The sequence below is a fragment of the Cyclopterus lumpus genome, chromosome 5, assembly GCF_009769545.1.
Source record: "Cyclopterus lumpus isolate fCycLum1 chromosome 5, fCycLum1.pri, whole genome shotgun sequence".
NCBI classification, from domain to species: domain Eukaryota; kingdom Metazoa; phylum Chordata; class Actinopteri; order Perciformes; family Cyclopteridae; genus Cyclopterus; species Cyclopterus lumpus.
Genome location: NC_046970.1, coordinates 24957525 through 24969362, shown reverse-complemented (window position 1 = coordinate 24969362; position 11838 = coordinate 24957525). Strand labels below are relative to the sequence as shown.

General features: G+C 45.1%; 1 protein-coding gene across 4 annotated transcripts; it reads left to right on the top strand.

Annotated features, from left to right (window-relative positions):
• The first annotated feature begins 2085 nt into the window (after positions 1-2085).
• On the top strand, positions 2086-11142 carry osgn1 (oxidative stress induced growth inhibitor 1). 4 transcript variants are annotated; one of them, XM_034532116.1, is made up of 8 exons: positions 2086-2427; positions 5541-5616; positions 6402-6598; positions 6762-6953; positions 7525-7616; positions 8106-8305; positions 8932-9275; positions 9583-11142. In XM_034532116.1, the coding sequence occupies exons 2-8, from the start codon at positions 5559-5561 to the stop codon at positions 10132-10134; spliced, it is 1635 nt and encodes a 544-aa protein (XP_034388007.1). In that variant the 5' UTR covers positions 2086-2427; positions 5541-5558; the 3' UTR covers positions 10135-11142. The 4 variants fall into 4 exon arrangements, with proteins under 4 accessions (XP_034388007.1, XP_034388005.1, XP_034388008.1 ...); XM_034532114.1 differs by having other exon boundaries at positions 6399-6598; XM_034532117.1 differs by having other exon boundaries at positions 2088-2427; positions 6462-6598.
• Positions 11143-11838: the final 696 nt, after the last annotated feature.

Below are 11838 nucleotides of genomic sequence, written 5' to 3'. Positions count from 1 at the left end.
TTAATTCCATTCTCCCAGAGGCCTCCTTATATCTGCCTCTCTAATTTAGACTGCGTGTCTTTCTCATAATGGTTTCATGCTGCGTCCACGTTTATATATTTTTTTCCCACGCCGATTCACTTCGATTCAGACTGAAATATTTGAACAATTAATTGATTTTACACGGACATTCATTCTCTCCGGGCTCTCCGGCTTCCTCCCACAGTCCAAAGACATGCTGCAGGTTAATTGATCTCTAAATTGCCCATAGGTGTGAATGTGAGAGTGAATGGTTGTATGTCCCTACATGTGCCCTCGATGGACTGGCGGCCTGTCCAGGGTGTCCCCTGCCTTCGCCCTATGTCAGCTGGGATAGGCTCCAGCGCCCCCGCGACCCTAATGAGGATAAGCGGTATTGAAAATGGATGGATGGATGGGACGGACATTCATGTTTTTTTAAACGATGACTCTTGCTCCATCGTGAGGTCCACTTTTTTCTTTAAACCTCAACTTTATTAGAATCATCACATACATACAGGGGCATACCGGAGACTGTATATAAGAAGTGGACGTCGTCATCGTTAAATAGTCCCTCATATGCATACACCCTCTTATGTCGTATGTATTCTCATCACAGATTGGCTGCCTTGGTTTTACTGCTGTGACTTCACTCAATGAACAACATGAGCAAATCAATAGCAGAAGTGAGCCTGTTGCATCATGGTGGAAAGAGACGGAAACCAGAGACAATAAGATGAAAGAGTTGTGACAGTCGGTCACTAGAGGGGTTTGCTGCTATCAGTCATGGAAAAGTCTACTTCACATTCAGACAACTGTATTTATTAAGAAGGGCAATTCACCTGTAACTTTACTAGTTGGTATATGAATGACACAACAAGTGGTCATTCTGTGTGCAACAAGAACGCCTTTCTTGCTTTTTGCATCTCATTTTTACAACATATAGTCTGTACTGATTGCAATGTAAATGCAGCTAGGGTAAAACTATGGTCTGACTAATAACAAAGAAGAAAAGAGGCTAATAAAAACAGACTAATATCTTATTACGGACAAAATACAATATAACTTCACTTTGTACAGACACAACATTCAGTAAATATTTTGATATTGCTTTTTAAAGCAAAGTTACAAAGTGGCTTGACTATTACAATTTAAATAAGTATTACAATAATCATATAAACTTAATATGCAAATGTTTATAAGATAATGTTTTACTGATTATGAAGTAAAGGCAAGGCGGATGGGATTGTCATTAGTTTTGCGGGTTTTTGGTCATAAACTTAACTATTGGACACATCTGGACCTAATGATGAAAAGTGAGGGATCACCAAAGTTCAATCTGCGGGGAACATGAATATTTGCACCAAGTTTCACAGCAACCCATCCAATAGTTGTTGAGACTTCTTAGTAAAAAACTAACCAAAAACAAGCCAAAAAATGTAAACATGCTGCTAGCACAAGATGCAAAGTCATCAAAGTATTTGGGATACTGGGAACCATGAATATCTGTACTAAATGTCCAGCCGCTGAGCCGATGTCAAGACTTATTTGATTGGATAGTTGAACACTTTGACCAGCTGGTGATGCTAGAGCAAAAAATCAGGGAAACACCAAAGTCAGTGAGAGCTATCCTCTGGAGACCATGAATATGTGTACCAAATTCCATGTCGATCCACCAAACGGATGTTAAGATATTTAAGGTGGAAAATGTACCCAACCCTCTTTATACAACGCTCTGTCTCATCTGAGAGAATAAAAATAACCCGAGGGCCCACTCTGTTTACATTTCTGGAAACCCCCACGGCTACAAAAATAATATACGTCTTCGAAAATAGTATTGTGCTGAAAAGTCAAGATGGCCAAAATAACCACACACATTGAAGTGACCTAAAAAATATTTCCGCAGTATTTTTTTTAAAACAGGAAATCTTTTACGTGAAATATCTGAGCACTTCTTCCACCTCTGGATATCTGTTACCGAACACGGTCGATTACGTCATCCTGGTACGCCCTCATGTCTTTTCCTCGCACGCACAGACGATCTTTGTTCTTCTGACGACGTCGCGGGTGAAAGAGAGAGAGAGAGAGAGAGAGAGAGAGGGGAAGAGAGAGAGCCGGTACAGCGCGAGCAGCAGAGCTCGCTTCTGATTGGTCCGCGGGGCTGGACTCCGCAGCGGCAGGACATATATAATCTGTGAACGCGCATCTCCGAGCGGCAGCTAGAGGTTTTTTTTTACGTCGCGTCGCTCATGTCCGGAGGAAAGCGAATAAACAGCGCGGGGCAATGAGCGACTGAGCCGGAGGAGAAGCAGGAAGATAACCGACTCATTTCTCCTTCTGATAGCCGGAAGGAGGGTCGCGGAAAGCCGGCATCACCGGAGGGGCGCGAGGGGAGGAGGAGGAGGAGGGGCGGGGTGGAAGGACACCCTTGTGAGTAAACCGTCATCTTTGCTTCACAGCGGAGCGGGTTCCGAAAAGAGCCGTTAGCTTCAGGCGGCTCGCGCTGACGTGACGGCGTGTGCGTAAGTTACGTCAGCGCGAGGCCGGTGGGCTGACCAGTCACACACCGGGGAACCGGGCGGGGGGGGGGGGGGGGGCTTTACTTACCGGAGCTTTAACTTTGAACGACCATTAGCTACGAGAGAGAGGATGAAAAGGTCACCGTGAAGAATGAAAGCGCGTGCACACAGGAGCCCCTCTCCTTTGCTTTTGTTTACGTATCCGCGTGCTTTTTAAGTGCACGTGAGCGCCTCGCTTGCTAGCTAATCGCGGATAAGCGCGTCCGCCGACCGACGGCGTGGTCGCCGGCTCGCGGTAGACATGTTGAGAGCCGTGGAGAGGCAATCGAACGCCCCAGAAGCTCATAAATACAATGATATATTGAGACATGGGTATATTATATTAATTAACAATAAAACGCATACAACGAGGTCATTTTTTGCGGGTTTTTTTTGCATTTTGTAAAAAAAAATTTTTTTGTAAATGGACCTTTCTTTATGTATTTTTTTATAGCTACTGAATTCTTCCTCCATCACTGAATTGAACGCTGACTTCCCTTCAAGGCTGAGGAGGTACTCAGATCCTGAACTTGAGTAAAAGTTTGAAAACAATTAGCAATATTGGAATTCAAAGTACAAAAGTAGTAACATCAAAATGTACTTGAGTATGTCATTTACTTTAGTGTTGCAGCTTTAGACGTGGGGCTAATTTCATGGATATTTAATTTTACGATAATAATGCAATAATAATCTCAATCTGCAAAGTAGCTGAAGACATTAAATGAAATGTAGCGCAGTGCAACAAAAAGCTCAACGTTAGTACAAGTGCAACGTAGCAGGAAAATGAACCTGTTCTGTAACATTTAATTATGCGTACAAAGTCACTCGACAAATCTTTGCGCCATCTCCACCCTTCATCATCATCATCATCATCTGTCAGTATCTGTCAGACGAGTACCCGTATCCACTGCACACCAGTTGGTTCGCTTTATAACGGTCAAACATCCCAGCAGGTGTTTAGTGGGGCAGATCATTAAAATCTCATTAGCCGTCTGACCTCCAGGACGCCATCGGTGTAGGTGCCATAGAGGCGTCGCGTAAAAATAAAATAAAGAGGACTTGTGTATTAAAAATAACACCAGCAGCTGGATACAACTTTGGGCTTCGCTCTATTTGCTGCAGAGGATTATGACTCCTGTGGCAGCCGGACCGTCTTCATTCAATGTTTTTGCAGCTTAATTCAATGGAAATCTTTGTCACACAGGTTCAAACTTTAAAAAGTGAACCAATAGGTGTTGATGGTCACGGATGTTCTTTGTTTGCTTTTCCCCATCAGACAAAACCATAAAGTAAAACACGACTTGGTGTTGTTTGAAATGTTGTTTTTGTTTGTTCTTTAAGGAATAAATAAACATTTCTTTAATAAAATAATTATAATTTACGTCATCTAAGCTGGTACTGATTCCTAAATATGTAAGTTTCTCTCTAGTAAAAAAGAAGATATATATTCATTCATAACATTATTCAATATTCTATTTTTTTTAAATATATTGTGCATTTTTTAAATATTTAATATTGCTTTACCTGTATCTATAAATGCTGCTGTAGCAACAACAACAACAAAACCTCTTTCTATCTATATTAAGTGTGGTCAAGGTCACAGTCATTGAGGGTTTTTTTAGTTCTTTTTCAATGAATCTTAATTTAAAGAGCGAGGGATGCGTGAGAATCCGATCTTGCGTCACCAGAATTAAAGCAAGTCAATCGTCCCATGAACCTGAGAAGGGCTGAACCTGAACGCAGGTGCAGCGGCGAGATAAACGAAGGCGTCGGCGGTGAAACGTTGCGGGGGGGGGGGGGGGGGGGGGGGGGGGGGGCTTTTTCTTTGGAGGACGCACCAATTATCCTGTCAAATGAGTTCCGTGGTGCTCTGTGTGTGTGTGTGTGTGTGTGTGTGTGTGTGTGTGTCCAGTAAACGGTTTGGCTACACACTGGGCTCGTTGCCACCTGCTCTTATGTAACCCTCTTGTTATCTCTCCCCCCCCCCCCCCCCCCCCTCCTCCTTTCATTGGTTTCCTCCTGTCTTACTCTCCGTGTAAGCATGACTCTGCAGATTGTTTAAAAAGCTACACCCGTTGCCCTCGGCTCACCCCACCGCGCTGTTGGCGTCGCAATCTCTCTCTCTCTCTCTCTCTCTCTCTCTCTCTCTCTCTCTCTCTCTCTCTCTCTCTCTCTCTCTCTCTCTCTCTCTCTCTCTCTCTCTCTCTCTCTGTGTGTGTGCTTTGATTTCAGAACTTCAATAACTGGAAGTTTGAATCTCGTCTGTTGTTAAAACGGTTCGTCAGTGTGCAAGTTTCTTGTCACTGTATATATATATATTTATATATATATATATATTTATATTAGCGTCGCAGGCGTGTAATTTAACATTGTAACACATGTAATTTAAGTATTCAGGGTTCAGTCACGTTGTTCTCCACGTGCCTCAGTTGCTGATAAGTGGAGTCTCCACCCCCCATCCCACCCTCCACCCTCCACCCCATCCCACCCTCCACCCCACCCCATCCCACCCATCCCACCCTCCACCCCATCCCACCCTCCACCCCATCCCACCCATCCCACCCTCCACCCCATCCCACCAGACGTGAGTCAGGCGTATATTGAAGTGTAGGTGCACATTGGGATGAAATATGATGAGTGGACAAAACGGTTTTGTGTCATGTGACGAGTTTTTAATCCCATTTGCAGGTTGTTGGGTTCAGAGACAGTTTATGGTCTAATTATGAAACATTAAAACATTTCCTGCGGGACAATAAACGGTTAATTGTTGCGCCTTCTGTGTTTTTATCTGTGTGTGTGTGTGTGTGTTAGAGGTCAGTGGAAATGTACTGACTGACCATTGTGCTGTTTTAACAATGATTAACTAATTCACCCTTCCTCTACGTTCTCCTGGATAATATAGTGATTATGGACGTTGTCTTGACAGATATGATGGTGATAATAATAATATTCATAATTATAGTTTTTGTCTCTTTCTCTCCTCAGATTAAAAAAAAAAAAAAAATGGATCGTCACGATAAAGAAATTATCCCCGAAGAGATTTTGCCCGTCGTGATCATCGGTAAGAAAACACACGATTTCACTTTGTCGTTTTTGATTATGCAGCACAAAAACAACAACAACAACAACAAAAAAAGCCCTAAAAAAAAAAAGGAGAAGCGGGTAGATGTAAGGATAACTATGACATAGCACAACTCCCCTTTTTCCTACCTTCTCCCAAGCACCCGAACGCACCAAAAAAAAACAGCCGCTCTCGCGCTCTCTGCAGCATTACAAGGTAACTATGAGGTAAAAAAAAACACGACAACATTTTCACCCACAACTGGATGAAAACAAATAAGGTCACACGTCGTATCGATCTGCCAAAGAATAATTGATAAAGAGGGAGCGTGTCAGTCGACGGAAGGATCAATATTCACAGTTTGAGTTTAGCAGGTTGTCGAAAAACAATCAACATTGACTGTTATTCTTAGAGAATAACAGTCAACATTAGCGTTGCGCACATTCACGGATAACGGTACACTTTCCTTTCTTATAAAATCCTTTTTTTCTGTGCTATTGAGGTCAGATTTGTCTTTAGTCGTGTGTGTGTGTGTGTGTGTGTGTGTGTGTGTGTGTGTGTGAAATCCCTTAGTCACCGTGAGCAGGCGAGCGCCTCGAACGCTTTCTAATGAGTCACCGGCTGCTTGTGCGGCTCAGAAAGCTGCCGAGTCATGCTGCAGTCGTGCTTTCTACAGCAGCTGTTTCATTTAGACATTTAACTAATACCCCTCCCCCCCCCCCCCCCCCCCCCCCCCCCGCCCTCCATTGTGCGCACATTACCACGTCTCCTTTGTGTAAAAGCAGTCGCATTGCATTGCTTACCTGTCCCCCCCCCCTACCGCCCGCCCCCTGTCTGTTGCTCAGGTAACGGCCCGTCGGGGATCTGCCTCTCCTACCTGCTGTCGGGCTACACACCTTACCTGTCGCCCGAGGCGTCGCACCCCAACCCGCTGCTGCACAGCAAGCTGAGGGAGCAGCCTCACCTGTCGCTGCTGGAGCAGGTAAACACACACACACACACACACACACACAGGGTTGTTTTTTTTATTTGGCTTGTTTTTCATTTTGCCGATAAAGTTGCATCGATTTTCAAAATGCCGGAGCATAAACGTGTAAAAAGGGGGGGCCCCTCACGGTGTCTCTCGCCCCCTTCCCCCCGCTCAGGATCTGGAGTACCTGTGCGAGGGGCTGGAGGGCCGGTCGTCCAATCCCGTGGCCGTGCTGTTCGACGCGCTGCTGCTCCCCGACAGCGACTTCGGGCTCGACCACTCGTCTCCGTTGGAGTGGCGCTACGAGCCGGAGCGAGCCGTCCCCCACCTGGTGCTGGGCAAGGGTCCGCCGGGGGGAGCCTGGCACGTACGTGTTACCTATGGGTTATACATTATTTAGACTATTTCATAATAATAATAATAATGATGATGATGTAATAATTATGCAATGCTGTACATTAAAAAATAAACAGAAAACCTTCCTTTTTAAAAATACAATAAAAGAGGTTGGAAGAAATTTGTATTATTTATTTTAAGATTTAAAGAATTTAAAAAGAATAACCTTCCTTTAAAAAAATATAATAAAATAAATTAAAGTGGTTGGAAGAAAGCATGCATTTTTATTTATTTTAAGATTTAAAGAATTTAAAAAGAATAACCTTCCTTTAAAAAAATATAATAAAATAAATTAAAGTGGTTGGAAGAAAGCATGCATTTTAATTTATTTTAAGATTTAAAGAATTTAAAAAGAATAACCTAAAAATACAATAAAATACATAAAACATTTTTTTTGGAAGATTTACAGTATTTTACATTTAAAATGAAAAACAAAAGAGTTTGTTTTACTGGATAATAATGTGTATACTTACTCCCAGATGACAGCACTATTTGTGTTTAATTGTGTGTGTGTGTGTGTGTGTGTGTGTGTGTGTGTGTAGGCCATGGAGGGCTCCATGCTGACTCTCAGTCTGGCTAACTGGATGGAGCTTCCTGGACTCAAACTGAAGGACTGGATGAGAGAGAAACGCAGGTCTGTGCTCAGTAAACAGCTTGTTGACTCTTGTTGTGTTTACGTAAACAACGGGGTTCGTCACACGCGTGACCTTTGGGACCTTTTAGGTTTACGGGCGGCTCGTTTTAAACCTTCTTCCAGTTCTCTGGTAACACCACACAGAGTTCATCCGCTCTCCCTTACTTTGTTTTTCAAATGACTCCCGGTGGATTTACATGAAACGTCGTCATAGCGACCGATATAGAGAGCGTGTTGTTTATTCTTCTTCTTCCAGGAACCTTTTTTAAACTTCCTGTTCAGCTTGTTTTACTAACAGCGGTCAGACAAGAGCTTTTTAACTTTTTATACTGTTATGTAAATGTTTTTTAAATGATATATGTGTACGTCTGGTAAATGGGTTTGTATATATATATATATATATATATATGTGTGTGTGTGTGTGTGTATATATATGTGTGTGTATTTATTTATTTATTTATTCGTGTGTGTGTATATATTTCATTCCAGAAACGTTAGAAACGACCGCGCCACGCCCACAGAGATCGCGTCCTACTACCAGCACTACGTCTCCCAGATGTCTCTGGAGCAGAACTTTGCCTGCGGAACCACCGTCACCTCCGTCAGCCGGCAGCCCGGAGACCAGGAGGCGGCGCCGCCCTGCTGGAGGGTGACGGGACTGCAGCGCAGAGAGGGGGAGGAGTTTAGAGGTACAGTGAATATAACTAATAAATAAACACACCTTTTTTAAAAGAATGAATAAGCAAGCGCCACATGTTAACTGTCACCTGCTGTCTCCTCCTCCTGCTCCTCCTCTTCTTCCTCCTCCTGCTCCTCCTGCTCCACCTCTTCTTCCTCCTCCTTATCCGCCTCTTCTTCCTCCTCCTGCTCCACCTCTTCTTCCTCCTCCTGCTCCACCTCTTCTTCCTCCTCCTGCTCCTCCTCTTCTTCCTCCTCCTTATCCTCCTCTTCTTCCTCCTCCTGCTCCTCCTCTTCTTCCTCCTCCTTATCCTCCTCTTCTTCCTCCTCCTGCTCCTCCTCTTCTTCCTCCTCCTTATCCTCCTCCTCCTCTTTCTGCTCTTCCTCCTGCTCTTCCTCCTGCTCCACCTCTTCTTCCTCCTCCTTATCCTCCTCTTCTTCCTCCTCCTGCTCCTCCTCTTCTTCCTCCTCCTTATCCTCCTCTTCTTCCTCCTCCTGCTCCTCCTCTTCTTCCTCCTCTTCCTCCTCCTTATCCTCCTCTTCCTCCTCCTTATCCTCCTGCTCCACCTCTTCTTCCTCCTCCTTATCCTCCTCCTCCTCTTTCTCCTCCTCTTCCTCCTCCTCCTCCTCCTCCTAGACGGCTCCGCGGTCTCAGAGGAGGTGCCGTTCTCCATGCTGGCCCACAACGTGGTTCTGGCCACGGGGACCCACGACATCCCGGCCCGGCTCGGCGTGGACGGCGAGTCGCTGCCTCACGTGTGCCACTCTTTCTGGGAGCTGGAGGCGGCCATCTCCCGCGGCGAGCTCGACCAATCGTCGGACCCGGTGCTGGTGGTGGGGGCGGGGCTTACGGCGGCCGACGCGGTGCTGGCCGCCCACCATCTCAACACGCCGGTTTACCACGCCTTCCGGCGCTCCGTCAGCGACCCCGGCCTCATCTTCAACCAGCTGCCCAAGCTGCTCTACCCGGAGTACCACAAGGCGAGCACTCAATATTCAAGTTATTAGATCATTATTAGGTTCAATAGTTTGATTATTATAATAAGATTTTTAAATCAAAGGAATAAGAAACTAATTATTGTATTTGTTATTCAAACATTAGCTATTTGGTAGTTTTAATTATATAATATAAGCTGCTTAGAACTAGAAGGTAAAAAAAGGTCATAATTCCAATAATTTACCTTCGCCCGGTGCTCATTTTTACTGTATGGAGCTTGAACGCACCACAACGTGACCGAATGGAGCCGCCGTTGACGGTCATCTTACTTTAATTAATAAACTTCTCCAGGTTCACCAGATGATGATTCAGCAGCAGTACGAGCCGGACCCTCCGCCACCGGACCACGCCCAGAACCTCCACGCCCCCTCCGGCCCTTCCTCCCTCTCCTTTTCTTCCTCCTCTTCCTCTTCCTCCTCCTACCCGGGTTACCTGAGCTTCCCGCGCTACCGGGTCGCGGCGTTCCGACCCGACCGGAAGTGCGTCCTGGAGTCGGACTCCGGCCGGCGGACGGTGGTGCAGATCTCCAAGGCGCTGGTTCTGATCGGCGCCCACCCGAACCTCTCCTTCCTGAAGGACAACGGCCGCACGCTCGGCGTGAACCCCGAGGAGCCAATCACGTGCCGGAGGAACCCGGTGGAGGTGGACCCGTTCACCAACAAGGTGGCGGCGGCGGACGGGCCGGGCCTGTACGCCATGGGCCCGCTGGTCGGCGAGAACTTCGTCAGGTTCCTAAAAGGGGGGGCGCTGGCGATCGCCAGCGACCTCGCCAAGACTCAGAGGGAGGGGGGCGGGCGGGGGGCCGCACAGACCGGATCCGAGGTCCGCGTTCTGGACTCGTAGCAGGAAGCGAACGAAACCGGGGTTTTTTTGGGGGGGGGGGGGGGTTCGGCGCCGGTTCTCGGGTCTGATATCTTACTCCTACCGGGTTTTAAAGATCACACCGATGAACACTCCGATATCGATGTTTCCGTGGTTACGCGACCTTCTCATAAAGGGACAGAACGCTGTCGTCGCTGCCCCCTGGTGGCCGAACGCTGTACTTCCTCCTGCGCCGTCACCTCAAACACGTCCGCTACGCACATAAATCTCTCCAAACATGTGACGGACAAACAAACTTTTATTAAACGGCTTTTTGTTTATGTCCATATCGTTGTTTTTCTAAAAGACATCCAAACATCTTGAATTCATAGCCTGTACATTTATACGTTCTTTTAAAAAAGAAAACGGTGGCTGACCGAAAGAGGAAGTGACTGGAAAAGGAAATCCTTTTAAGTAATGTAACTTCCTGTTTAACCAATCGCCATCACTCACGACCAAAACAGCCTCTTTTTATTAATAATGAACTTGTTTCTGTGGTTAAAACACCAGATTTGTTTTGGGGTTTCTTTGCGACACTACTGTTGACGGTTTTAAACCAAACATTGAATCATTCTCCACGTATGTTCTTGTATATTTTGGGGGTTTTATGAATATACATATTTACAAATATATATATATATATATATATACACATGGTGCTCTATTTTTCTATGCCGCTTTAAGCCACTGTACCCACCGGATATCTTTGTGAATCTATGAATATTATAAAAAAAAAGCTTTTATACTTTAAAAAAAACATCTTCATAAAGTGTGTAAATATATTTTTCTCTGGTGAAAATGTAACGTTGTTTTATTATAACGTTGAATGAATGACGTTTGTCTGTAAATTATGTTTCTTCCACATTTGTAACTTTTTATACTGAAAACGGGGGAAAATGTTTCTTCGGTGCTTTTTGGTTTTCAATCTGATTTCTTGTTGATTTCAACCATTAAAAAAATAAAACGACAACAAAACATTTCTTCTCGGTATGTCAATCACACTTTTATTTCAGACTCTGGTCCAGATGGTACAAAACATTAAATAGAATAAAATACAGACCAACCTTTTAAAATGACGTAGAACTTTATGTTTAATAAAGATTATTTCATCAGATAAATGTAAACATAAGAATTATTACAACAGCTCAAAGTATGAACTCCTCATTCAGTAATATTCTCTTCATTATGAGCTGCTTGAAGACTCTTTGTGTACAATCTGCAACACACACACACACGTCCACACACACACGTCTACACACACACACGTCCACACACACACGTCTACACACACACACACGTCCACACACACACGTCTACACACACACACACGTCTACACACACACACACGTCCACACACACACGTCTACACACACACACACGTCCACACACACACGTCTACACACACACACACGTCCACACACACACGTCTACACACACACGTCTACACACACACACACACACGTCTACACACACACACACGTCCACACACACACACGTCTACACGCACACACGTCTGCACACACACACACACGTCTACACACACACACACGTCTGCACACACACACACGTCTGCACACACACACACGTCTACACACACACACACACGTCTACACACACACACACGTCTGCACACACACACACGTCTACACACACACACGTCTACACGCACACACACGTCTGCACACA